General features: G+C 49.0%; 1 protein-coding gene, 1 long non-coding RNA gene and 1 pseudogene across 2 annotated transcripts; all 3 read right to left on the bottom strand.

The window, feature by feature from the left end:
* Positions 1-3,873: 3,873 nt before the first annotated feature.
* BTG2 (BTG anti-proliferation factor 2) lies at positions 3,874-8,000 on the bottom strand. Its single transcript, XM_069544465.1, has 2 exons — positions 7,753-8,000; positions 3,874-6,351 (listed from the first exon to the last, which is right to left on the bottom strand). Exons 1-2 carry the CDS (start codon positions 7,868-7,870, stop codon positions 6,017-6,019), a joined length of 453 nt encoding a protein of 150 aa, XP_069400566.1. The 5' UTR covers positions 7,871-8,000; the 3' UTR covers positions 3,874-6,016.
* A 6,017-nt stretch (positions 8,001-14,017) lies between these two features.
* On the bottom strand, positions 14,018-14,656 carry LOC138416304 (large ribosomal subunit protein uL16-like; annotated as a pseudogene).
* Positions 14,657-22,011: 7,355 nt separating this feature from the next.
* Positions 22,012-25,484, bottom strand: LOC138416303 (uncharacterized). The gene is made up of 2 exons (XR_011247608.1): positions 25,334-25,484; positions 22,012-22,261 (listed from the first exon to the last, which is right to left on the bottom strand). It is a non-coding gene; the product is annotated as an uncharacterized lncRNA (long non-coding RNA).
* Positions 25,485-27,697: the final 2,213 nt, after the last annotated feature.

Raw genomic sequence — 27,697 nt, 5'->3', positions numbered from 1 at the left:
GCAGTGGAATAGCCAGGGTTCTGGTGGGAACAAAATGACCTGGAGCTGATGGGAGGTCAGAGAACCTGGCTTCTCTCAATGCCAGGGGAAGGCCTGGCTGCATGTGTGGGGTACACTTGTTTGTATAAAATTTACTGTTATCCAGCACCCTGGTAATCTTTTAGACTAAGCTCAAATATTTTTCTTGCTAGCTCTGCAAACGAATGGTGCCGAAAGAAAGGCAGAACTCTCCAGAACTCATCACCCTTGCCTTTCTCAACTTCCCCATTTATCTGTCTTCTGGGAAGGGAGAGCAGGTAGGTGTGATTCCATAAGTAGGCAGGATGTAGGTAAGCAAAGGTGTTATTGGAAAATTTCTTTCTCCACCCACTTGGTGTGTGAATGAGCATGTAGCCACTTTGGTATAAACTACAGCAGAGCCTGAAGCCAACAGGTTAAAACTGTTTAGTAGCCAATGAGATCAGCTGTCTGGAAAGAACACTGTCCATTTCAGCAACAATGACAAAGGTCAGACATCAGTTCATTCATTCATTCATCAAGTACTCAGAGAGACTGCTTGAATGGGGTTCTCTGTAGCTGCTCTTAGAGGCCTTCATAGGAACTATTACTTTTATAATGGTTTCCTTCCAGTTGTCAGAAAGTCAGAGTCCTTACTCATCTCGGGACCAATTCAGAGCCCTTGAAGAGATGAGGTCAATTTCTACTTAAAACTATAATTCTTGTTCGTTTAGTAATTAATAGAATCGTGCAAAGCACTATTCAAGAATATGGATAGAATATGCATCTCATTTAATCCTCACATTTTGAGATGGATTCTATTCCTAAGCCTATTTCACAAATGGGCAAATGAAGCCCTGGTGAAGTAATCTGCCCCAGGTTTCACAGCCAGTAGGTAGGTGGTGGTGGTGTTTAGTCACTAACTTGTGTCCGATTCTTTGTGACCCCCCAGACTGCGGCATGACAGTGCTGTCCTTCACCATCTTCTGAAGCTCAAACTCATGCTGTCGGAGCTCAAACTCATGCTATCGAGTCGGTGATGCCATCCAACCATCTCATCCTTTGTCTCCCCCTTCTCCTCCTGCCTTCAGTCTTTCCCAGCATCAGGGTCTTTTCCAATGAGTTGGTTCTTCACATCAGGTGGCCAAAGTATTGGAGGTTCAGCTTCAGCATCAGTCCTTCCAATGGATATTCAGGACTGATTTCCTTTAGGATGGACTGGTTGGATCTCCTTGCAGTCCAAGGGACTGCTTTATGGTCCATCTCTTACATCCATACAAGACTACTGGAAAAACAATAGCTTTGACTGTATCAGTTTGTTGGCAAAGTGATGTCTCTGCTTTCTAATACAATGTCTAGGTAGGTGGTGGAGCTGAGATTAGATCAGATTAGGTTTCTAGGCAGGCTGACACTAGCGTCTGAGCTTCTGACCTCTTGGCAGCACTGCCTCCCTAGATCTGGGAGTTGAAACCTTATCAGTCAGGAATCTGATCCAAACAAGGGAAGATTATTACTGATTCTACTTCCTAGCCCAGATGAACTTTTGGTTCAACTAACTGAAAATGATAAGAAATGTGCTAATTTGCCTTCCAGTGATTGCCAGGATAAAGATGATTTAGAACCAAAAGCTGAAGAAGGGAACAGAGGTCACCTCCTAATTTCTGATAGGAAAACTTAGGGACTTATCCAAACTCACACAGTTAGTTGGGAAGAAGAACCTGGACCACAACCCATAGATTCTCCCTCCCAGCCCAGAACTCCCTACTGTACCACTCTTTCCAGCACTCTCCTGGAAGCCAGGATTTCCCACGATCTTTCCTGACCACAGACTGGTAAAGCAGCAGACATCAGCCTCACTGAAGTGAGTTTCTTTCCACTGGGGCTCATTTGCTGCAGCATCAAGGACTCTCCCACCCAAACCTTCTTATCAGGAGCCAGGATGGGCTGTTAATCTGCAGCTCCTAGAGCCCTGTCTACACTCTCTGGGGTGGTGCCTATCATCCAGAAACAGCTGACCAAGCACAGGTCTTCCAGGCTAGCGCTGTTTACCAAGTAGAGAAGCTAGGAGCAGAATGGACCAACCAATGCTTGGGCCCTGAACACAAAAAATCCACCAACTGCAACTCCTCAAGCAATTCCTGTTCCCAGCCCCCGTTTCCTCACCTGGCTAAGGGGAGCTCTCCACTCTGATTGACAGATCTAAAGTAAACAGCACACTGCCTGATCACAGAACCCTCTTATGTAAATTGAGGGACTACTAGTCTATCTAGAACCAAGAGCAACTCCAAGGCCAGTCTGCCATTCTACGGGTTCCCTGGAAACAGAAGTGACTGATGGTATCCTCTTAACTTCCAGACAACCCTTCCTGAATTTCAGGACTTTGACTAAACAATGAAATATCCTTCATGAGAGGAGTCTATTGGCAAACAAGAAGATAGATGCTGATTTTGTACCTAATAAGAGCAAAAATTCAACCCTAACCTCATTTGTAAGGACCTACCAAAAAAGTAGGTCCTTGGCAAATGAGTACCTAGGACATTTGTGTTAGAAGGTAGCCATGGAAATGCGGCCATTTCTTTTAAACAATTCCTTGACACAAATGGGTCTCTAACCAATTCTATTTGTGGTACAGAAGAGCTAGCTTCCCTGACTGCCATTTCCTGGCTCACCTACCCTCCCAGTATATCACACATAGCCTCCCTGGCCTACTTCCCATCTAGGACACCTAGGTCAAACTGCGTGTTTGTTGATGAAGGTCATGGAGGTATGAAGTATGCGTATGGTGGGGGTATGCCACTGTTCATGAGTCGACATGTTTAAAACTAAGTTTAAGTACCGTTCACTTATGCTTCCCAGGTGGCAGTGGTCAAGAATCCGCCTGCCAATGCAGGAGACGCAAGAGACTCAGGGTCAGGAAGATCCATTGGAGTAGGAAACAGCAACCCACTCCAGTATCCTTGTCTGGAAAATTCCATGGACAGAGGAGCCTGGCAGGCTACAGTCCATGAGGGTTGCAGAGTCACATGACTGAGTGACTAAGCACGCATGCATAGCCCACTTGTGGCCAACAAAAAGATACCCTAGGTCAAAAATTCACTTGTGACCTCAGTGTGAACTGCAGAGCCAGCAAGTGAAGTGGGAGTGGAGAAGCCTGTGTCAAAACCTCATGGGTAGAACCCAAAAGTCAGGGACAAGGAAGGCTGCTCGTATATCCTTACACAGATCCTATCCATCCAGTCAGAGAATCATAAATGGGTAACAAACATTTGCTCTTGGTGTTTGATGTCAGAAGTAGCCACATTTTAGTTAACTGGTAACATTAACCTTCTGTCACATGTTCAGCGCCAATGCCTGTATCCTGAGGCTCAACTGCTCTCATAGTAAGAACAGTTAGTGTCATGTGGGAGCCCCAAAAGATCACAAGGGAATAGGACAAGAATTTCAAAAATTCTGCCCCAATCTGGAAAGGGGTTCAGCGTCCTCTGTTCACCACCCTAGTCTGTGAACGGACCGTGTTGTAATCATTTTTAATATTTTTAGTACCTAGCACATACAATAAATGCTTGCTGAATGAACTCATGAATATGGCTGAGCAAGAACAGGATACGTAAAATGAGCCCTGGGTAACCTAGGAAAGTTCAGACTAGATCATGGGCCCATCCAGCATTTTCACATGGAAGTCAGAATATGCATTAAAGGAAGGAAGGAAGAAGCTGTTTCCCAAGAAAGAGGAAATGCTTGGAAATGTCCCTCCCACCTATGCCACAGGACTTCTGAATCCAGCTAAAGAGAAACACCGTGAGACACAAAGGATTTGGATCTGAGGGAAATGCAAATTAGCCATGTGGGAATTTTATCTTCTCCACACCACAGGACTTCAACTGCTACATTTTTATTATTAAAGTAACCCAAAAAAGTATACATGTGTCCATACATAAAGCTGTACATTCTTCCATATAACAACACTATCATACAATTAGTAACCTTTGTCTTTTCTGTCAGAATAGCTTACAAATGTATTTATTTTTACTTAAAAGGAGAGACAGGCCTGCTCAACAGTCCAGCTCTGGGTGTTTATCGTTTTTAAAGTGAATGTCAAAAAGAAGAGAGAAAAGATTAAGTATGAAACCACGAGGCTGCTTATAAAAAGGCAGGAAACTGTTTGCAGACAAGATGTAACAACAATCTGCAGGGATTCACAGCTTTGTTTCAACCCATATGCCAGAAAATGAGCACTTGGGTCTACCGGCCTGAAGTCAACATTAAAGCAATAAGGACTGGAAAGAGGGCCTGGGAAGGAAGCTTGGGATTTGGAAAGTTCAAGAGGCAGAACTGGCAGGAATGGGTAGGGAGAGTGTTTGGTAAATAGCACCTCTGAGTCAGAATTGAGTAGTTAAGAAATCCAGGAAAGGGGACCGGCAGTGGAGAGAAAAGTCCCTCACTACGGGCAACAGCCGGACAGCAGCCAGGTTCACCAGACACCCAGCTGTGGCCTTCGCAAGGGGACTTGGGTCTGGGAAACTCACGGCCTTGAAGACCCCTCACCAATGTCACTGAGAAACTGAAGCAATGGGACTTCTTCCCTGTGAAATTTTCCATTTTCCTCAGACCCAGCACAGTAACTATTGCACAAGTCTGTAGACAAGCTTGGATTGTAGGGAGAGACGGCAACCTCTCCCACGGGTGCTCTGGGCACCAATGAGGAAAAAACAATGCCCAAGGTCTGGCTGTTAGAGTCAGCTCTATAAGAGTACCAAGCAGTAACTTGGGTCATTCTCTCCTTCAGCCAAGAAATACCTGCAAGGCTAAGCATAAATTCATAGTCCTGAGGACTGAAAGAGAGAGAGTTTCCTAAGCCCACCAGGGCGCCAGGAGGTTGTGACAGCCAGTTCTCCTCCAGCTCTTCCTGGGACCCAGGAGGCCATATTGCACAGTGACTGAGAACTCCTGTCCTAGAAAATAGGGGAGTTCCATGACCCGACCAGAAGGGGAGGGGTGTGGGGTAGGGTTGGTAGGTTGAGGGGGGGCAGTTGGAGAGGAGTGTGTGCTTTTAAAAAGAAGGCAATAATCAAGGACCGGAAGTTCCCTGTAGCTTTTGAGCTACCTCTCGAACAGATGATGGTAGCATCATTAGGACTTCCATCTGGTTACAAAAAGAAGAGTTTTGGCCAAAAAAACATCCCAGTGGATACTCTTTGGATTCTAAAATTCCAAGTCACCCTCAAGTTAATTGCCACACGGAGCAGCATTACAGCAAGGCAAGGGTCGGTACATGATGCCCTTCTGTCCCGACTCCAGTAACCTCCAACCCCTGCCTCACTCCCCTGACCTCCAGAACAAAAAGCTTTATCTTCTTGGTGGGAAGCAACATCTACAGGTCTCTGAGAATAGAATTAGAAACAAGTCACGATTTCAAGAAAAGCTACTCCGGACAGAAGGAATTAGGAAAGGCCTTTTCATTCTGTGCTTAGGAGCTCATAAAAAAATAAAAATAAAAGAGAAGATTAGGCAATATAGTATGACTTAAGTCCAGGCTTGAATGCCCTTGAGTAAGAGAGGGGCCAGGGGTGCAGGTGTCCTGGTTGGGAGAGTGAGAAGTTTGAACTCAGCCTCTTTTCTCTCCCAGGACAGATCCTGACCTCTCTTGTTCACAGTTGCTAATCTTGTTTGCTCCCTCCCACACCTTCCTGGGGTGTTAGCCAAACTTCTCTCACCTGGGCCAGAACACCATTCCTCCCTCCCACAGGCAGACACTGGCTCCCAGACTCAAGCACACAATTCTCCCCAAAGGCACCTGCGGAGGCCACTTCGAAGCAGCATCCTTTAAGGATTTTTTTCTTTAAAAAATCTTTTGGTTTTTTCCTCCTCTTTTCTTAAAAAAAAAATATATATATATATATATATATATATATAAATAGCTCTTCATTTAAAATACAGTTCCCCAGGTTGAGATATGCAGTGGCCTGCTCTGACAGCAGAGTTGAGTACAGAAGAGTGCCAGCTGGGGCTGGCAAGTGATCTAACTGGAGACTGCCATGATGTAGTTCTTTGAAGGACTGCTCCTGCCCAGTATCATTTGGTTCTTGCAGGTGAGAAGTCCATAGGATGTGGCCACTGGGGCCTCCTGGTACAGGACGCAGATGGAGCCATCCTCCCCAATGCGGTAGGACACCTCATAGGGGTCCACCCACAAGGTCAGCTCACTGGGCAGCAATCGGTGCAGCTGAGGCTGGCTGAGTCCAATCTGGCTAGCCACTTTACTGATGATGGGGTCCATCTTGTGGTTGATGCGGATGCAGCGGTAGCCAGAGCCCTTGGATGGTTTTTCAGGAAACCAATGGTGTTTGTAGTGCTCTGTGGAGACAGGACAAGGCAGAGATGCACTGGTTAGTGCAGCTGGGCCATGGATGCGACCACAAGGGGCGGGGGGGTGATGGGATGTGTGCTAAGTTGCTTCAGTTGTGTTCATGCGACCCCATGGACTGTAGCCCGCCAGGCTCCTCTGGCCATGGGATTCTCCAGGCAAGAATACTGGAGTGGGTTGCCATTCCCTTCTCCCTGGGATCTTCCCAACCCAGAGACAGAACCCAAGTCTCTGTCCCCTGCACTGGTAGGTTCGGGTGAGCGTGATGACAGGAGGAGAGGAAAGGGCCTAGTTATTTTAAGTAAGCAACATGGTTTCTCATGAGTTTTATGACCCTCCTGACATTGTAGCAAAAAAAAAAAAAAATTATGGAATCTGGAAAGACCCCTCCTTCTAAGACATGGGTGTATGTGTATCCAGAGGGTGTGCCAGAGCTCTGGGGCAATCCTTTGTGGCCAGTATATTGCCTTTGGCACATTCCCGGTTTAAGGAGGAGGATGTGCCTGGGGCTGACATGTCCAGGCAGGGCCTCTGGGAACCTCTGAGTCAAAATTTCAAGGCCAAAAGGCTGTCCTCACTGTGGGGCCCACAGCAAGTCATCATGTCTCCCACCCAGTGCTTCGGTGGTTTCCTCTGCCTTGAAAAGTCAAAGGCCTGTCACAGTGGCTAAGGAAGGCAGAACTGGGATGTTTTAATGAAACATATGTTGTCCCTCAGAAAGAAGCGGGACTGTGTGGGCACGTTTAAAGACGGCTATCGCTGCCCAAGCCCGCCAGCCAACAGCTAGGAGACAGGTCTCTCCCCAGCCAGCAGCTGCTTATCTCTTGCCCACCTCCTCATCTAACGCCGCACCACCCCCAAGCCCAACACAGCCCCGCGGAGCGCAGTTACTGCATACAAGCCTCTCTCGGTACCAGAAATGGTGGCAGATGGCTAAGAGAGGCCGGAGGATAGAAAGGGGGCCCGGATTCTAACTTGAAGTGCCAGCCACTGCCCCAGGCACGGCTCGCCCCGCGCGGCCGGAAGCGCCTCGGCTGGGAGCCCGAGTTGTTTGGAAGGTTCCACTGCGCCTTCTCGTTCCATAAGGACCCTCGGCTGGTCGGGCTGTCGCCTGAAGAGTCTTGGGTCCAGTGACGGAGAAGAGCCCGCACGCAGACCCACAGGCACCCCGCTTCCGCGGCACCCAGCGGCGACCCGGGGTCGCAGTCGGGACTCTGCGCCCACGACAGCTCAGAGGGCAGCAGCCAGCCGGAACCACGGCGCACCCGGCCCCGAGCGCAGGGCCGAGGACCACGACCCGAGGGAGCGAACGGGCCGGGGCCGCTCGGCGGGGAGCCCGCCCTCGGTGGGGACTGAGCCCGAGGGCGCCGGGCCCTCCGCCCCGTGCTCACCCGTCAGCGCCGCCTGGAGAGCCCCGCGGAACACCTGCAGTCGCTGCTCGTTCACGCAGCCCCGAGTCCTCAGAAGGCTGGAGAGGAAGCCCACGGCGGCGGCTATCTCCGGGAGCATGTCTGCTCTCCTCTCGGCCCTGCGCGTCTGGCTCCTGTCGCGGGCCTGGGCGGTCTCCGACTGGACGGGGTGCCCAGCTAGCCTTCTCTCGCTCCGCCGCCCCTCGGCTCTGCCCGGACTCGCCCGGAGACGCGCTTTTCAGGCCACGGCGAGAGGCGGGGTAGCGGCCGGCCCGGGGGGCGGGGCCTGGCGCCCGCCCCGCCCCGCGCGCTCGCCCCCGCCCCCCTTCGCCCTGAGGTCATCGCCCGCTGACGTCAGTGCTAGTAACACGAGCTGCGCTTTTCAGGCCCCGGCGAGAGGCGGGGGCGCTGGCGGCGGAGGCCATTGGCCAGCGGCGCGAAGGGGGCGGGGCCTGTACCAGCCCTGCCCACGCGCGCTCGCCCCCGCCGCCCCCGCCTCCGCCGCCCCCGCCGCCCCCGCCGCCCTGAGGTCATCGCCCGTGACGTCAGTGCTGGGAACTCGAGCTCCGCGTGCCGGCCGGGGGAGCAGGGGAAAGGGAGACCGGGAGCGGCCCGGGTCTCTGGGAAGGAAAGCAGCGCGTCAGGCTGGGCGTGGTCTGACCTCCCCTCTCCTCCCATCCTTCCACACAGCTTAAGGAACACCTCCGACGAGAAGCCTTCCTTGACGCCACCTCCCCCAGGCGGTCCCCTTTTCTGACTCCTACATCTTCAGCCACACCCTGTCAAAGCCACTCGCCCGTTTTACCACTTTCCCACCAGAGTGGCTTGTTGACTCTCCGGAAACGGAGACTAGCCTTCTGTTTACTTCTGCGATAGTGCCAAGATCCCCAAGTTCCGCTCTTCCTCTCCAGAAATGCCTGTCCTCTTGCCTAGAACCGTGGCCTACTCTCACCTAGTGCTGCTGGGCGGCGGTGGCGGCAGTGTTGGCGGCAGCAAGACTGGCGGGTCTTGCTCTTCCATCCTCAGAACCTGGCGCCATCACAGGCTCTCCTTGAGGTCTGCTGAATGAAGATAACGCCTAACCAACATCCCAGGGTTCAGAATACGTAGGTGCCCCGTACATAGATATTAACATCGAGTCAAACCCGATGGCCTCTGTAAATCCTTATTCTCCTTCACTTTGGGGGCAGTCTCCTCTTTTCTTCCCTGACCCCAGGTTCCTCTGCCTCCTTCCTCCCTTGCTGTGTCTCCCACGGATCCCTTCCTGTTCCCCTTTCCTCATTATGTCCACTCATTCCCCTTCCTTTTCTCTCCACTTTTTTTCCTCACAGAGATCTGATTCATGTTGTCCACTTTGATATTTACTTTGTTTTTACCACTGGCTTTCCTTTCCGCAAGCCTGTTCACATGTCCTTTCATCCCACTCCTCCTATCTGCTCTGTCTCTCCTCTTGGATGTCCAGCCTCTACATCAACGTCAGTCTAAACTCCACTGATTTCTCCAAGGCCAGCCTCCTTCCTGACCTCCGTTTCTCTTAAATACCACCGGTTCCCCAGTCACTCTACTGAAAAAACTCATACTCACTTTTGGCTTGCTGCTTTTCATTAGACCCAGTCTCAAGGCCTGTTACTTCATGTCTAGATGACTGCAGTAGACGCTATCAAATGCAGTCCCCAAACCACACTTCTCACTGTTAGTAGATTTACTTTCCTAAAGTTCTTCACTCACGTGCTCTTCCTTTGCTCAGATCATTCTGAGATGTCCTCCATTTGTCTACTGCATTAAGTATGGACCCCTTTGTGTAATAGGAATTTTCATCATTTGGCTGCGTCTACCTTTTTAGGTTTCTGCCACTTTGTGCTCCCGGGTGACTCTCCTCACTGTTCTCTAAGCATCAGCGCAGTTCTGCATCCCAGGGCCCTCAGCGTTTGCCCACGATCCCTATCCCTGCCGTGTAATGTGGTCCCCATCCCATGTGCTATGAATGTGCCTGGCCTTGCTGCACTCACGCCATCATCTCTTGGATGCCTCGCTGCCTCCTTGCCATCGTTCCCAAGCCCTCACACTCTTGAAGGCACAGCTTAAGCTGGGTCCTCCACTTTGAAAACTGGTGCTGATCATTCTCTCACTACAGAATTAACATTATCCATACCATTCATTTGGCATTTATAATCTGTTGTTTGATAAGATTAGTGATCTTTTTAGAGGCTCACATCTTGTTTGCAGACTACTGGAAAACAGGTTACTATGCTCATATGTTCTATATTTCCAGGACAGTTCAGGTTTCAAATATTCTGCTCCATTGCTTCATATAACCCATTAAAATGACCTGGAATTCTAGTGTTTTGGCATTGAACAAATCTCTTAGATGAGCTCTTCACTAACTCCTCCCCAAAGCTGGATCAGGCTGGATTAGACTCTTACCTCTGCTCATTGAGGGGGGAAACAATGTGTGTTCAGAGATAGGGCTGGAACTGGAAACAAGATAACCCAGAGAACATCAAACAAAAAGATCAGCTGTCAGCAAGACCAGGGAAACAGGCCAAGGTATAAACGTGTGCAGAGTGATTTCGCACCAAAATCTGAAAATAACATCTTCCTGGCTCTGCTGTTGACTGGGGCCTGCTGTTCTGGGCCTTGCTCTAGTCCATAATTGATGGGGGGAAGGTTTTGTGACAGATCACCTGTTTTTTGCCTTAGGAAACAGAATTCTGTCCTTATTGTAGGTTTTCCTGTCACTCACCAGGTCACACAGCTAGTTCTCGGCAGTGCCAGGACTAGCAGATCTGTTGACTTCAAATATCATGCCCTTTTCATTAGACCATGAAGCCCCTGTTCTACTACAGCAGCGCCTAGGCCCACCTCATCCCACAGAGCTGTTATTCTAGATGATGAGGCAATGAATTGGAGGGGAATATTCTTCATTTTGAAATAGGAGCAAGGTCTTACCCCACAGATTCCCCCATTACCCAGGGAGTGTCTTAGTCTCATTACTGGTGGTTAATTACTGAGCTTCGTAGAGGGCATTGATAGTAAGAGCCAGAAAGCACTTCGTGTACTTTCTCATCCTCTCTTCTTTCCACACACAAGCCTAGGCAGAGGGAGTTTAATGCATTCAACATGCAAAGCTTCCAAGTCACTTTACAGGATTTGGATTCTCAGTTTCTTTTAAAAAGGCAAATACATTATAAGAATCCAAATTACTTTTGGAATTCTCTGAAACTTCCCTTAAACTGCTAGGACCAGGGTCCTGAGAAGCTCTTAAGTCCAGATTTCACTTCTGTCACCTGCTGCCTCCCATTTCTTGGCATAGCCAAGGTATAGTTCTAGCATCTGGATAAGAACCGTGGGTCCCTCCCTCTCTCTTCTCTTCTTCCTGTTCCTCTTCCTCCTAACTCTTCTCTTCCCCTCTCTCCAAATGCCTTGAGTTGAATTTTGAACATTAAATGGCCTCACACTCTGCTGAACTATGACTCTACCTACTGCCATGTTGGGCAGGTAGTGTGGAGGTGGGGGTGATGCCAGTGTATGCCTCAACTGGACCAGAAGTTTTTCTGTGCATGTGACCCCAACCCACTGTTTCCCTGGATTCCCATCTCACCCACTTGCACAGCTTACCTGTGTGGCCGCTCTAGAGTGACCCACAGCTTCCCTAACAACCCTCCTCAGATCAAATCCCCACCCAGAACTGGGTTCCTCTCCTCAGTTCTCAGCCCTAGCTTTGTCTGTGGGGTCATCAGGCATGCTCTGCTTTCCACTCCCCAATGCAGCACAATCAGATCATTGTACGTGACCATCTCTCCCAGCAGCCTGCTGACCCTGCAGGGCCTTAGCTCGGTTGTCAAGACTACGTCCCAGTTTCCACTACGTGTTGAAACCTGAGTTTAAGTAAAGTTGATCTGCAGGCTGAGGCTGGGCTGTGATCTTCTAGGAAGATTATATCAGCTCATTCTAACACTGTGCAGTGCATAGTTTCAGTAAGTCAGTGTGTGAGTGTGCATGTGTATGTGTGTGTGTATCAGTGTGGGTAGGGAGGCAGTATATGAATGTACATATTTAAATGTGTATGATATTTGTGGATAGAAGGGCCTGTATATATATATATTTGCAGATATTAGCATGTGCATAGTATATATTGATGGAGAAGGCAATGGCACCCCACTCCAGTACTCTTGCCTGGAAAATCCCATGGATGGAAGAGCCTGGTAGGCTGCAGTCCATGCTAAGGGTCGGACACGACTGAGCGACTTCCCTTTCACTTTTCACTTTCATGCATTGGAGAAGGAAATGGCAACCCAGTGCAGTGTTCTTGCCTGGAGAATCCCAGGGACGGGGGAGCCTGGTGGGCTGCCGTCTATGGGGTCGCACAGAGTCAGACACTACTGAAGTGACTTAGCAGCAGCATCAGTATATATTGAAGGGCATCATTTTGTAAAGTGTTTGTATTTTGGTGGAGTGTATATTTTGGCAGGTGTGTCTGAGTGTGGCTGGTATAGATGTTAATTTGATCTTTCGTCTCTTCAGGCCTCATCGGTGATAACCCTGCACTGCTGCCCATAGCTGATAAGAAACGTCACCCAGGGAGGATGAATGCCTTTTCTTCTAATGAAAGGGGAAATATTGCTAAACATATTCATAATTCTTTGCAAACATTATTGGATAATGTTCAGGACATGTTTTTGAGTTCCCTCTCACCGTCTCACAAAGTTGTACCCTTTAAGATCAGCTCTAGACCATCAGTCTGAGAGTTACTCTTTAGAATCAGGAACAGGAATCAAAGACAAAAAGAAGATAACATTGTTCCTAGAACTTGTTAAAGAAGACTAAGAAATTGGGGATGTTAGCTATTTTTAAGTGTCCGTCTTTAATTCCCTTTCCTCATCCCAAAGTGAACTGAAAACAGGGACAGAAACATGTAATGCAAAGATGATTAGGGTTAAGTGGGAAACTACCCATCTGGACTGAAGGAAGTCTTGGTAAAATATAAATATGAAAAGGACTCTCTAATCCCCTGGTCACGACCATTTTCAAGTCTGTAAGGATCATTTCTGAGAAACTGTTGAGGGTTGGAGAAGAGTCGGAAAGCTAAAGAGTAACCCATTTCCCAGTGGCTCTGAAGGAAGATGCCATTGCACAAAAAAGACCTAAATTTGGCGAGAGAACTTCTTTGTAGGAAAGTGAGCAAGTAGGATCTGCTAAACAAGATATCTGCTTCAGGACTCAGATGCTCTGAGGTACACAAAATCTTCAGAGTGAAGGCTGAAGCTAGCCACAGAGGGTGCTATGATGCAGCTGCTGGCAGCATGCAGCCTCTAACCTGCAATGGATCACCCTCAGCAGTTTCCCACAGTTTCCAAGTGATGAATAGGAACAGCCATGGCAGATGCAGCTTGCCACCCAACCTGGGAGCCCATCGGACACCTGGTGGCCAAAATAACAGGCCTGCCTAAGCTTTACCGGGCTTACCTACAGGCAAACTTGGGAGCTGGGGAGGGTCATGGTTCTCCGTAGTACACAGTCTCTGGATTTCCTCTCTTTACCAATTACTGTCCATATAGCTCAGAAGTCATATGTTGGAAGCTTGTGAAGCAGACTCAATCACAATATACATTGTTTGGTCTATATAGCGCTTAAGCATTTAAAATATTAGCTCTCAATTTTTAACTAGTAGGTAGTGTTGCAACTGGAGAAGGCAGTGGCGCCCACTCCAGCACTCTTGCCTGGAAAATCCCGTGGACGGGGGAGCCTGGTGGGCTGCAGTCCATGGGGTCGCAAAGAGTAGGACATGACTGAGTGACTTCACTTTCACTTTTCACGTTCATGCACTGGAGAAGGAAATGGCAACCCACTCCAGTGTTCTTGCCTGGAGAATCCCAGGGACGGGGGAGCCTGGTGGGCTGCCATCTTGGGGTCGCACAGAGTCGGACACGACTGAAGCAACTCAGCAGCAGCAACAGTAGCAGTGTTGTATCAAATTATACTAGAATTATAATTTCTCTTTAAAATTTAACGTATCTGTTTACACTGATTCCACATTCTTATTTACTGATGACTGGTACCTAAGACAGGGAATGCGTCCTTCAATTTGTCCAGTCCCCACCCACTCTTTATAGCATCCCTGCTGAGACCAAGTCGTGATTATCACTAACCATGGCTGGATGCTGGGGTTTATTATTATTATTATTACTTGATAGGAAAGTAGGATTTATTGGTGGGCATGAGTAAGGAGGGGATAACACCAAGGATCTCATGAGTACAGGGCTCGCCATTTGCCCAGAGGCCACAACTGGGGATGTGTTTGAGCCTGTAGCCATCCAGGATGAGCTGCTTTTCTGCTACACTGTCTTCAAATTTATCCATATTCAGCTTAATAAAGCCCCACTTCTTGGAGAAGTGGATCTTCTGGCAGCCAGGGAACTTGAACCTGGCCTTGCAGAGTTCAATCACATGCTCCTTGTTCTGCAACTTGGTGCGGATGGACATTATGACTTGACCAAAGTGGACCCTGGCCACTGTGCCCTGGGGCTTTCCAAAGCCACCACACATACCTGTCTGGAGCCTATCAGCTCCAACACAGGACAACGTCTTGTTGACGCAGGTGACAGGGAAGGGTTGGAGCCACACTCGGATGTGGAAGCCACCTTTGCAGCAGCTTTTCACCATGTACTTGTTGGCACAAATGCAGGCAGCCTCCAGCTTCAGAGGAGAGCTGCTCATACTCATCTGACACCATGTGGCCACAGAGTGGGAACTCATCCACTTTTGCCTTCTCCCGCTACAGGTCAAAGATGTGGATCTTACAATCAGGGATACCTCGGCAGGAGGAAGACTTTGAGTACGTCTTGTTCGTACAATATCTATAATACGGGGCAGGGCAGTGGCCCATGGTGACACCAGGATTTCCAGTGGTGAGCCAAAGGGAAAAGGCTGGGATTTATTGTTATTTTTATATACTTAATCTTCATTTGCATTATCTACCTTGATTCTGGAAGTGTTTCAATTAGCATCTCCCTACACAGAGCAAATGTCAAACTATCATCTCTAACCCTACCTTTCCTGCTGAGCTGCCAACTGCTTTTTATTTCAGTTGAGAACTGGACATTTTGAAATATTTTTTCTGGTGTTTTAATCTCAGCTCGTAACAAGCCTGTAACAAGAACGGTAATGCCGTTTTGACAGAATGAAATCAGAAGTTGAGCATAAGGGAAAAAATTATCTTGACTTGCTCAGTTCAGTTCAGTTCAGTCACTCAGTCGTGTCAGACTGAACCAGTCAAGATACTTTTTTCCTTTATGCTCAACTTCTGATTTCATTCTCTCTCAAAATAGCATTACCGTTCTTTGTCTAGACACCAGGCTGAGTTTGGCAGACATCTTTAACCCTACCCCTCCTGATCAGTTGCCAAGGCCTAGAGTTGGACCATAAAGAAGGTTGAACATCGAATAACTGATGTGGTGCTGGAGAAGACTCTTGAGAGTCCTTTGGACAGCAAGAAGATCAAACAAGTCAATCCTAAAGAAAATCAACCCTGAATATTCACTGGAAGGACTGATGCTGAAGCTGAAGCTCCAATACTTTGGCCACCTGACGCAAAGAGCTGACTCATTGGAAAATACCCTGATGCTGGAAAAGATTGAAGGTAAAAGGAGAAGAAGGTGGCAGAGGATGAGATGGTTAGATAGCATCACTGACTGAATGGACATGAATTTGAGCAAACTCTAGGAGACAGTGAAAGACAGGAAAGGACTGGTGTGCTGCAGTCCATGGGGTCACAAAGAGTTGGACACGACTTAGCCACTGACCAACACAACAACACAACTACATTTGCAACATCATTGCTGCTTTTGCCTCTTACCATGGGCAAAATTCTCCCTCCCCAGGACTTCTGTTCCATCTAGACTATTGCCATAGCCTACTGGTTACCTTATGGCAGAAAGTGGAAAAGAACTAAAGAGCCTCTTGATGAAAGTGAAAGAGGAGAGTGAAAAAGGTGGCTTAAAGTTCACCATTCAGAAAACTAAGATCATGGCATCTGGTCTCATCACTTCATGGCAAATAGATGGGGAAACAGTAGAAACAGGGCAGTTCAGTTCAGTTCAGTCGCTCAGTCGTGTCCGACTCTTTGCAACCCCATGGATCGCAGCACACCAAGCCGCCCTGTTCATCACCATCTCCCTGAGTTCACTCAGACTCACGTCCATCGAGTCCGTGATGCCATCCAGCCGTCTCATCCTTGGCCGTTCCCTTCTCCTGCCCCCAATCCCTCCCAGCATCAGAGTCTTTTCCAGTGAGTCAACTCTTCGCATGAGGTGGTCAAAGTACTGGAGCATCAAATTTAGCATCATTTCTTCCAAAGAAATCCCAGGGTTGATCTCCTTCAGAATGGACTGGTTGGATCTCCTTGCAGTCCAAGGGACTCTCAAGAGTCTTCTCCAACACCACAGTTCAAAAGCATCAATTCTTCGGCGCTCAGCCTTCTTCACAGTCCACCTCTCACATCCATACATGACCACAGGAAAAACCATAGCCTTGACTAGACGGACCTTAGTCGGCAAAGTAATGTCTCTGCTTTTCAATATGCTATCTAGGTTGGTCATAACTTTCCTTCCAAGGAGTAAGCATCTTTTAATTTCATGGCTGCAATCACCACCTGCAGTGATTTTGGAGCCCCGAAAGATAAAGTCTGACACTGTTTCTACTGTTTCCCCATCTATTTCCCATGAAGTGATGGAACCGGATACCATGATCTTCGTTTTCTGAATGTTGAGCTTTAAGCCAACTTTTTCACTCTCCTCTTTCACTTTCATCAAGAGGCTTTTGAGTTCCTCTTCACTTTCAGCCATAAGGGTGGTGTCATCTGCATATCTGAGGTTATTGATATTTCTCCCGGCAATCTTGATTCCAGCTTGTGTTTCTTCCAGTCCAGCATTTCTCATGATGTACTCTGCATAGAAGTTAAATAAGCAGGGTGACAATATACAGCTTTGACGTACTCCTTTTCCTATTTGGAACCAGTCTGTTGGTCCATGTCCAGTTCTAACTGTTGCTTCCTGACCTGCATACAGATTTCTCAAGAGGCAGGTTAGGTGGTCTGGTGTTCCCATCTCTTTCAGAAATTTCCACAGTTTATTGTGATCCACACAGTCAAAGGCTTTGGCATAGTCAATAAAGCAGAAATAGATGTTTTTCTGGAACTCTCTTGCTTTTTCCATGATCCAGTGGATGCTGGCAATTTGATCTCTGGTTCCTCTGCCTTTTCTAAAACCAGCTTGAACATCAGGGAGTTCATGGTTCACGTATTGCTGCAGACTGCCTTGGAGAATTTTGAGTATTACTTTACTAGCATGTGAGATGAGTGCAACTGTGTGGTAGTTTGAGCATTCTTTGGCATTGCCTTTCTTTGGAATTGGAATGAAAACTGACCTTTTCCAGTCCTGTGGCCACTGCTGAGTTTTCCAAATTTGCTGGCATATTGAGTGCAGCACTTTGACAGCATCATCTTTCAGGATTTGAAACAGCTAAATTGGAATTCCATCACCTCCACTAGCTTTGTTCGTACTGATGCTTTCTAAGGCCCACTTGACTTCACATTCCAAGATGTCTGGCTCTAGATTAGTGATCACACCATCATGATTATCTGGTTCGTGAAGATCTTTTTTGTACAGTTCTTCCGTGTATTCTTGCCACCTCTTCTTAATATCTTCTGCTTCTGTTAGGTCCATACCATTTCTGTCCTTTATCGAGCCCATCTTAGCATGAAATGTTTCCTTGGTATCTCTAATTTTCTTGAAGAGCTCTCTAGTCTTTCCCATTCTGTTGTTTTCCTCTATTTCTTTGCATTGATCGTTGAAGAAGGCTTTCTTATCTCTTCTTGCTATTCTTTGGAACTCTGCATTCAGATGCTTATATCTTTCCTTTTCTCCTTTGCTTTTCACCTCTCTTCTTTTCACAGCTATTTGTAAGGCCTCCCCAGACAGCCATTTTGCTTTTTTGCATTTCTTTTCCATGGGGATGGTCTTGATCCCTGTCTCCTGTACAATGTCATGAACCTCATTCCATAGTTCACCAGGCACTCTATCTATCAGATATAGCCCCTTAAATCTATTTCTCGCTTCCACTGTATAATCAGAAGGGATTTGATTTAGGTCATACCTGAATGGTCTAGCGGTTTTCCCTACTTTCTTCAATTTAAGTCTGAATTTGGTAATAAGGAATTCATGATCTGAGCCACAGTCAGCTCCTGGTCTTGTTTTTGTTGACTGTATAGAGCTTCTCCATCTTTGGCTGCAAAGAGTATAATCAATCTGATTTCGGTGTTGACCATCTGGTGATGTCCATGTGTAGAGTCTTCTCTTGTGTTGTTGGAAGAGGGCGTTTGCTATGACCAGTGCATTTTCTTGGAAAAACTCAGTTAGTAGAAACAGTGGCTGACTTTATTTTGGGCGGCTCCAAAATCACTGCAGATGGTGATTGTAGCCATGAAATTAAAAGATGCTTACTCCTTGGAAGGAAAGTTATGACCAACCCAGACAGCATATTCAAAAGCAGAGACATTACTCTGCCAACAAAGGTCCATCTAGTCAAGGCTATGGTTTTCCCAATAGTCATGTATGGATGTGAGAGTTGGACTATAAAGAAAGCTGAGCACAGAAGAATTGATGCTTTTGATCTGTGGTGTTGGAAAAGACTCTTGAGAGTCCTTTGGACTGCAAGGAGATCCAACCTCCATCCTAAAGGAGATCAGTCCCGGGTGTTCATTGGAAGGACTGATGTTGAAACTGAAACTCCGACACTTTGGCACCTGATGAAAAGAACTGACTCCTTGGAAAAGACCCTGATGCTGGGAAAGATTGAGGACAGGAGGAGAAGGGGACGACAGAGGATGAGATGTCTGGATGGCATCACCAACTCGATGGACATGAGTTTGGGTAAACTCTGGGAGTTGGCGATGGACAGGGAGGCCTGGTGTGCTGGAGTTCATAGGGCTGCAAAGAGTCGGACACGATTGAGTGACTGACTGACTGGTTATTCTGCCCTCCAGTCTCTCTTCACTTCAGTCCACACTGAAGACTTGCCAGAATAATTTTCTTTGAACAATATCCTAAACATGTCACTTTTCAGCTTTCAAAAGACTTCAAAGGCTTCCCATTGCCTATAGCATTAATCAAGTATCCCTTATCTGGCATTCAAATCTCTGCACCCTAGGACTTCTTAGTATAGTAACTCAGATCCCTAGAGAGTTTGGTAAAAATTCAGATTAAGCAGCCTCTTTCTTGCTTGAGGTTCTGATTCTGTGGTTTGAGATGGGACGCAGGCCTCTTTGTCATAGAACCCAGGCCATTCTGATGCAACGGTCCATGAACCTCACGCGACACAGCCTGTCTCAGAGGCACTCTTGGGGCACCAAGACACCTGGCGCATCTGCCCAGACACCGCGATCTGCGTCAGCGCCTCCTCTGCTGCAGCACCGGGCTCGTAACCGTTGGCTGAGCTGGTGGGGATCGGCCTATGCAAAAGGCGGTCTGTACCCCCAGACAGCATTCTGAAGGCAGCCCCCGGCCACCTCAGAGACACCTTGTTTATCCTTTCTTTATTTATATTATTTATTATTGCTGTTGTTTTGGCGGCATCACACGGCATACAGAATATTATCTTCCCTGACCAGGGATCGAACCTGTGCCCCCTTCAGTGGACTGCCAGGGAAAGCTCCCTCAGAAGCCTAGTTTAGAAGAGCAAATAGCAGTCTCTTTAAACAGGAGGCCTCTTTCATCTTGATACTTGAGACACGTTCAGACACGCTTATTTTTGTTGACCACAACAAAAACAAGTTTTTGTTTGGATTCTATTCCTGAATCTGCCACCTACTATCTATGACAAGGCAAATCTTTAATTTCTCTTATCCTCAATTGTTCTCATCTGTATAATGAGGACAATAAGTTCTTCCCAGAGTTATTGGGTAGATGAATAATAATATATAGAAAGTGCTTAGTGTAATGCTTAAACATTGTAGATAAGTATATATACTTATTTTTGACATAAATATCATAAATAAGTAAACCACAGCCTGGTATTGCTAACAGTCAGAAGCAGGGTTTTCAGAAATCATCTACACAAAATTTTTAATTTTTCAGATGAATAAAAGGAGGCCATGAGAGGGGAAAAGATGCCCAATGTCACACAGCTATTTAGGGCAGGATTAGGACTAGAACCTCTGTCTCTCACCTCTAGAGAGCTCTTCCCATTTTTCCACATCCCTTCTTGTGACACATTCTTCATTCATCCCCTCATTCATTTATTCTCTTACTTAGGGAGTATTTATTGAGTACCCTTGGTGCCAGGCTCTGGAGGAACAGTGGTGGGTTTTGGAGTGGCAGCTGTTGGAAGCTGAAGGCAGGATATGATCAGGTGGAGTGAGAGGTGGAGAGCCCAAGGGGCAGAAAAATTCAGCTGTGCATACACATGGTGACATTTCCTCAGGGGGAGGCAGAAATTTGGGACAGAGAGAAAGACTCGGAGCCTTACAGGGCCAAGACACAGGGTCAGTGAGAAAGAGTGACCAGGAGGGTCAAAGACGATGGTACAGTAGGACAAAACGACCTTCAGAGAAAGTGATGAGAAGCGATGGTTGGAATAGGGAAGCCAGAGCAGGAAGATGCCGCCTCACCACGTGGGCCTGAAGGGGTGTGGGCTGTGACGGAGCAACAGGCTCCCCTTGAGATGGTCCTGTTTCAGGTAAGGTCAGGAGTTGCAGAAAGCGCTTGGATGAGGTTGAGGTTACCAGGGACTTTGCTGGACGCGAGGGTTCGGGAGGGAGGTGGGGGGAGTCACGTTAGTGGAGGGCACTTACACAGAGGTGTGGGAGTGAGTGTGTTTGCCCCTTGCACAGTGGCCAGTGTGGGAAGGAGTGAAGGTTCAGTCCTGCCTGTGCTTCGGGAGACAGCTGAGCCTAGGGTTTCAGCCACAAAGACACGAGGCCCGGAGAGCTGCTCCCAGGAGTCAGTCAGGGGACTGCAGGTGGCCTCTGTGGCTTGGAAGACTGAGGCCTCCAGGTTCCTGGAGCTGGGCTCTCAGGGCCTGCTTTGTGCTTCCCAAAGCCACCTTTCACACCTTCACGTTATCCTTCACCGCACTGGCTCACACAGGCTCTCTCTCCTGCTGGGGGGAGTGATGGAAAGTGTTACCAATTCATCAGACTTGTGACACGGGCTGACGGTATGAAGGGGATCTGCTCCCCCAAAGATGGCGGTGCCCTTGAGGGTCGCTTCTCAGCTGCTGTGTCCTGCTGACCCACGAGAGGAGTGCTCCAGCTCTGCTCTCCTTCACCAGCATGGGCCTGCGGTAGGGGCTGAGTGCGCGTGAGAGAGAGTGAAAGAGTGACGGGGTGGGAGCTTGAGCAGGGGAGATGTGGACAGATGGTCAGACCAGGATTTGGTTGGAAATGTCCCCAGAGAGGTTTTTTCGCTTCTGTAATTCCCTAGGTGCATCATAGGAGCAAAAGGATAGAAACTGTCTGTTAAAAGTCTGATATCCTGGAGGCGCCTCCCCCCAACAATGTGCCCTCCACAGCTTCACCCTCCGGGCCTTCTCCAACAGTGCTAGAAGGTGTGACTGCAAGTGCTGGAACCTCAGCAGTGGAGCACAGGCACTTGGGGTCAGCCGCAGATCTGAAGCTGCATTTATCGCCTCTTTCCCAAACCGAGAGGACAGACACGTTGTACATACTCCTTATCCTCACTCCCCAAAGCCCAGGACAAACCCCCTTCATCTCCAGACAGAAAACAAGAGAAGCGCTGCCGCAGATGTTGTTTTGGCAAAACCTTAGTGGGCTGGGCCTCCTGCGGCTGGGTGTCTGGGGTAGGCAGGAAGCTGGCATCACAGTTGTGATGGCCAGAAAGCCCCCTGGGAGGGGGCTAACGTGTGGAGAAAGACAGACCCAAGAAATGGGGACACGAGAAGAATCTAAAGAAGAGGTACTGTGGCAGCCAGCTCTGGCTTCAGGGCCCCAGGTGTTTCTCAGCTGAGCGTGGCTGCCAGCCCGGGGAGGCAGAGCACTTCATCCATGTGGTTCACAGAGTGGAGCCTGGTGGGCAGACTGGGAGTCACCTCCTCGAGCCACACACTGCGTATCTATAAGAGAGTGTGGGCCAGGAGACCCACCTTGCTGCTTCCATAATCTGTGTGAATCCCTAATGTGGGAACATGGGATCCGAGGACTCTGAAGTTATTCTCGGTAGCATTTAGTGTCATCCTCAACTGAGCTTTAATGAGAGCCCATAATGACAAGAGTAATCAGGTCAGGATAATAGCTGGGAAAATAATAATCAACATCCTTTCCCATGTTTCCTTCTGTGCTCAGCTCAAGGCTTCCTTCATGGCTCAGGAAACTCCCCTGAGGTCAGGGGTTGAGTCCCACTGAGTCAGACAGTCAGGTGGTCCTGTGTATTTTCAGCTGCTTTTCAGCATTAGAGATGTGGTCCCACGGTGAAAGCTCCTGAGGAGAGTGGAGAGAGGGATATTATGAGATATGTCTAATAGGGCTTTGAGAAGGTTGAGCCCCTAAAGTTGGGGAGAATGAATTATGTTCTTAGTGGGGATGGGTAAGCTCCTAGAAAGAGAACAACTCCCTGACGCCCAGGTTTTGAATTCAAAGAAGAATTTAGTTGTTCAGTCATGTCCGACTCTTTGTGACCCTATGGACTGCAGCACGCCAGGCTTCCCTGTCCTTCACTATCTCCTTGAGTTTGCTCAAACTCATGTCCGCTGAGTCAATGATGCATCCAACCACCTCATTCTCTGCCCCTCACCTTCTCCTTCTGCCCTCAATCTTTCCCAGCATCAGGGTCTTTCCCAAGCATCCTTATTTAAAAATGCATGTAAGTCCAGGAAGACACCAACCACCCTCTTCTAGCCAGATTCCAGGAGGAGGGAATCTGCCTAAGAATTTGAACAGACAGACGCTTTGGGCCCATCTCACTGAATTTGTAGAGAGGCACAGAAGTGTGGGTAGGGATTAAAAAGAGCTGAATTACCATGCAAAAGAAAACAGGAAGAATTGTAAGGAAAGGGCCTGAAATCCAGCTCATATAGCAAAAACACTCATGGATCAGCAACACATTTCCTAAACTAATTTGAGTTAAGAAAAGAGAAGCTCAAAACTAGAGCCAACCTTGCTCCCAGAGGAATCTGGAATATTTTGAGGAGGGGCACTGGATTTGCTATAGGCCTTAGAATGAAGTTCTGAACCAATCTTAGCTAGCACCTAAGGAACAGTGGACCTCAGCTGACAAACACCCATTGGGAATATGGCCTTAGGTGTCATACTCAAGTGCCTGATCTTTAATGAGGACAACCACCTCCAAAAGGAGGGTAACTGCAATTTACACTGTGCAATTTACTTCTCAGCAACTCAGCAGAGTTTTCCCTGGCAGGGAAGGGGTTCTGTGGGGATCACTGAGCCAGGACGTGGAGAAAGAGGGCGAGGGGAGTATTGCAGAGATTCATCTTGTCTGACCTCCCATGCTTCAGTGCCATTTATACATGAGTCATAGATCAATCACTTGACCCCAGGATCTGAACACCTTTTCTCCTCCCGTTTTAAAGTGATCAAAAGGAAGGAAGCTTGGTCCCCATCCTCAAGGGTGGAAGGAGGAAGCTCTTCAGTCTACTTTGAAAGAAATGATTCCTGACCTCAAGAATCTCCAAGCGGGGGACAAGGAGGAGGCATGCATACTGAGGACATACACGCAGAGCTGCCAGCAAACATAGTCTGAAGTTAATGAAGGGGGTTGGAATGGAGGCAGCAGTAGACAGTTGGTGTCCAGTATGAAATAGCTTGCTGGCCCTTGAAGTTCTGAGCTAGATTTGCAGGTCTTATTAGGAGGGGCAGAAGACAGTCCAGTACTGTACAAGTATTCACATGACTGCTCACCCACTGGCTTTTGGCAATTCTGGTTTCCTTCCTGGGTTTAACTGGACAGGTCATCTCAAGCATGCTCACCACACTTGCTTACTAGTAGGGGCCCAAAACAGCCCATCGCTGCCACGGCAGCACAGACGGCAGACACCAAGTGATTTTGTTTATAAAGCTTAAGATTTTCCATAGGGTCAAAGGGCATCCCAGAGTGGCTGGGTGAGGCCCCAGAAAGGCAGGTTCTGGAAGCCAAGTCAGCATCTGGGCCTCTGTTGATCCCTTCCTTAGAAGGGGCACCTGAATAGGCTCTTCCAGGGTACATTGTCATCCTGCTTATTTAACTTATATGCAGAGTACATCATGAGAAATGCTGGGCTGGATGAAGCACAAACTGGAATCAAGATTGCCGGGAAAAATATCAATAACCTCAGATATGCAGATGATACCACCCTTATGGCAGAAAGCAAAGAACTAAAGACCCTCTTGATAAAAGTGAAAGAGGAGAGTGAAAAAGTTGGCTTGAGGCTCAACATTCAGAAAACTAAGATTATGGCATCCGGTCTCTTCACTTCATGGCAAATAGATGGGGAGACAGTGAAAACAGTGACAGACTTTCTTTTCTTGAGCTCCAAAATCACTGCGGATGGTGACTGCAGCCATGAAATTAAAAGAGCCTTGCTCCTTGAAAGAAAAGTTATGACCAACCCAGGCAGCATATTAAAAAGCAGAGACATTAGTTTGCCAACAAAGGCCATCTAGTCAAGGCTGTGGTTTTCCCAGTGGTCATGTGTGGATGTGAGAGTTTGACTATAAAGAAAGCTGAGCACAGAAGAATTGATGCTTTTGAACTGTGGTGTTGGAAAAGATGCTTGAGGGTCCCGTGGACTGCAAGGAGATCCAACCAGTCCATCCTAAAGGAGATCAGTCCCGGGTGTTCATTGGAAGGACTGATGTTGAAGCTGAAACTCCAATTCTTTGGCCACCTGATGCGAAGAGCTGACTCATTGGAAAAGACCCTGATGCTGGGAAAGACTGAGGGCAGGAGAAGGGGACGACACAGGATGAGATGGCTGGATGGCATCACCGACTCGATGGACATGAGTTTGAGTAAGCTCCTGGAGTTGGCGATGGACAGGGAGGCCTGGCGTGCTGCAGTCCACGGGGTTGCAAAGAGTTGGACACGACTGAGCGACTGAACTGAACTGAGGGTACAAAGTGACCACCATAATTTTGCACAACACTTCACAGTTTCCAAAGCTGTTTTACAAGAACAAGTTGAACGCCCATTTGATGCTCACAACCACTCCATAAGGCAAGAACCTTCTATACTTCAGGGATAAGGAAAATGAGGCTGGCAGCAACTATGAGGTTTAAAGTTACCCAGCAGAGGCTAGGCTGTCCTTCCCACCACGCTGCACTGGCCTCTCCTCACAGACTCTGGATCGACTTGAGGGCCCCAGAGCGTGATGGGGATCATTTGAGTGTGTCTATCAAAGGCCAGCTGTCATCTGCATTTCAGTCCTGCATTGAACGGTTCAGGAGAAACACAAAGACGAGCATTCTGGGAGAAAGTGTCTGGGAAGGCTGCCTCCCTGGGCGGTCCAGCTCTCTGGAGGAGATGGAAATCCATCTCTTCTCTCTGAACTGGCTCACCTTTGCGGGACCGGGGAGTCGTTTGGAAGATGAGAGCCTGGCCAGAGACCTCGGGCCGCTGTTGCGCGGCCTCCGGCCCCACGGAGCCCTCAGGAGTCTGCGCCCTACAAGGGCTGCGCTTCCGGCGGTCGGGTAGTCACGCATAGCGGCCACGTCAGCGTCGGGGAGAGCGGCGGCCGCCACTCGGCTGGGAGAGCGGTGACGCTGGCCGGGGAGGGGAGGAGGAGGGGAGGGGAGGGGAGGAGGAGGGGAGGGGAGGGGAGGAGGAGGGGAGGGGAGGGGAGGAGGAGGGGAGGGGAGGAGGGGGAGGCCCCGACGAGGCTGGGGGAGCGGTGACGCTGGCCGGGGAGGGGGGGGAGGGGAGGGGAGGAGGGGGAGGGGAGGAGGAGGGGAGGAGGAGGGGAGGGGGAGGGGAGGGGAGGAGGGGGAGGGGAGGAGGAGGGGAGGAGGAGGGGAGGGGGAGGGGAGGGGAGGAGGGGGAGGGGAGGGGGAGGGGAGGAGGGGAGGAGGGGGAGGGGAGGGGGAGGGGGAGGGGAGGGGGCGGCTGCGAGTTGACTGGGAAAGCGGTGACGCGGGCGGGGGCGGGGGCGGGGCAAGGGGGAGGGGCGGGGGCGGGCCCGCAAGGTTAACTCTCGCGCCGGGTGGCCAGTTCTGAACTTCCTCTTTACTCTGTGTGGGTAAATGTGGGTTCACCTCGGGAGTCGCGTGCGTGACTACTTTCCGTCCCTGTGAGGGCGCGGGTGTTTGTATTCTGGCCAGTCTGTTTTGTCTCTAGTTGTCAAGCATGCCTATTTCACCTTACAGCCATGGTGTGTATTTTCGCCTTGGAGACAGATGAGCCACTTTGTTGGGTAAGACAATCGAAGCGCTCCATTGTTTCTCTTGCTAAACAACCGAAAAGAGTCTTGGTACCTGTGCTTCCAGAGACTCTCAGACCTCGACAGTCTCACTGGAGGCACTGCTGTAAGGCACTGGCTTCCCTTTAACCCAGCGGCCTCCTCTCGCTGACTCTGTGCGACCCCATGGACTGCAGCCCACCAGGCTCGCCTGTCCATGGGATTCTCCAGGCAAGAATTCTGGAGTGGGTTGCCATGTCCTCTTCCATGGCATCTTCCAAACCCAGGGATCGAACCCAGGTCTCCTGCATTGCAGGCGGATTCTTTACCCTCTGAGCCACCAGCGAATCCCCCCACCGTCCTAGCCAAATCAAATAAAAACAGGTCAGCTCTGGAGCTGAAGGAGAAGAAGCAGAAAAGAAGTCAAGATGCCTAGGGCCAGGTGCTAAGTCACTTCAGTCATGTCAGAGTCTTTGTGACCCTATGGACTCACCAACTCACCAGGCTCCTCTGTCCATGGGATTTTCCAGGCAAGAATACTGGAGTGGGTTGCCATTTCCTTCTCCAGGTCAGTAAACAGAAAAGGAAGAGAAATCACAAGAGAAGCTCAAGGCTCACATTTCAACCAGGCTTCATGGAGCCTCCAGGGTGGGGGTGGGGGTGGGGTGCCAGGAGTGGGGGAACTGCTCATTTCTGAGTTCAGCTTGCCAGGGTGGAACCTCTTGGAGTGCCCCCCCTCCCCCAGGCCTGCCTTGTCTTAACTGAAGTTGGGAGGGAGGATGGGTGAGGGGACCAATGGGTGGTAAAGGGATTCTAAAAGGAAGCGAGGGGGTTACACAATAGAGGGTGTGGCAGAAACAGGACATGGAAGAGTCAGAAACCCAGCCAGAGGCTGGGGTGCAGGGGCACTTGGCTGCCGTACTGCAGGAGCTCAGGCATAGGGGAAAGTCCCCAGGGCCTCCCAGACTGTCCCTTTGCACCCACGCACTCTCCTTCCGCTAAAGACTCACTTCCTCTCTCGTTCCCCTGGTAGAGAACTGTCTGGGTGAAACTGTACACCACCCCAAGCTTTGGCCCCAGTCAGAGAGTGGGAGTCAGAGGCATGGAGACAGTGACCTTTCTTGTCACGGGATCTGCCCAGGATGTGGCCACTTTGCCCTTTGCCGTGGCTGCAGAAATCACCCTACTGCTGAGGCCTAGGCTGGTGGGGTGGGGGCAATGGTGGGGCAGTAAAAATGTTTTAAGCCTAGGAATTTAAGATAATGAAGAACAGTTCAGTTCAGTTGCTCAGTTGTGTCCGACTCTTTTCGACCCCATGGAATACAGCACGCCAGGCTTCCCTCTCCATCACCAACTCCTGGAGCTTACTCAAACTCATGTTCATCGATTCAGTGATGCCATCTCACCCTCTGTCGTCCCCTTCTCCTCCAGCCCTCAATCTTTCCCAGCATTAGGGTCTTTTCCAATGAGTCAGCTCTTCATGTCAGGTGGCCAAAGTATTGGCGTTTCAGCTTCAGGAACAGTCCTT

Source organism: Ovis canadensis, chromosome 12 (genome assembly GCF_042477335.2).
Source record: "Ovis canadensis isolate MfBH-ARS-UI-01 breed Bighorn chromosome 12, ARS-UI_OviCan_v2, whole genome shotgun sequence".
In the NCBI taxonomy this organism is placed as follows: Eukaryota; Metazoa; Chordata; class Mammalia; order Artiodactyla; family Bovidae; genus Ovis; species Ovis canadensis.
Note: the sequence above shows the minus strand (reverse complement) of the source record. Positions and strands in the feature narration are given on the sequence as shown.

Coding starts and splice junctions, on each gene's coding strand:
- BTG2 (XM_069544465.1), bottom strand. CDS start 7,870: ATGCTCCCGGAGATAGCCGCCGCCGTGGGCTTCCTCTCCAGCCTTCTG. Junction 6,352..7,752: donor TCTCCAGGCGGCGCTGACGG/GTGAGCACGGGG, acceptor CTGTCTCCACAG/AGCACTACAAACACCATTGG.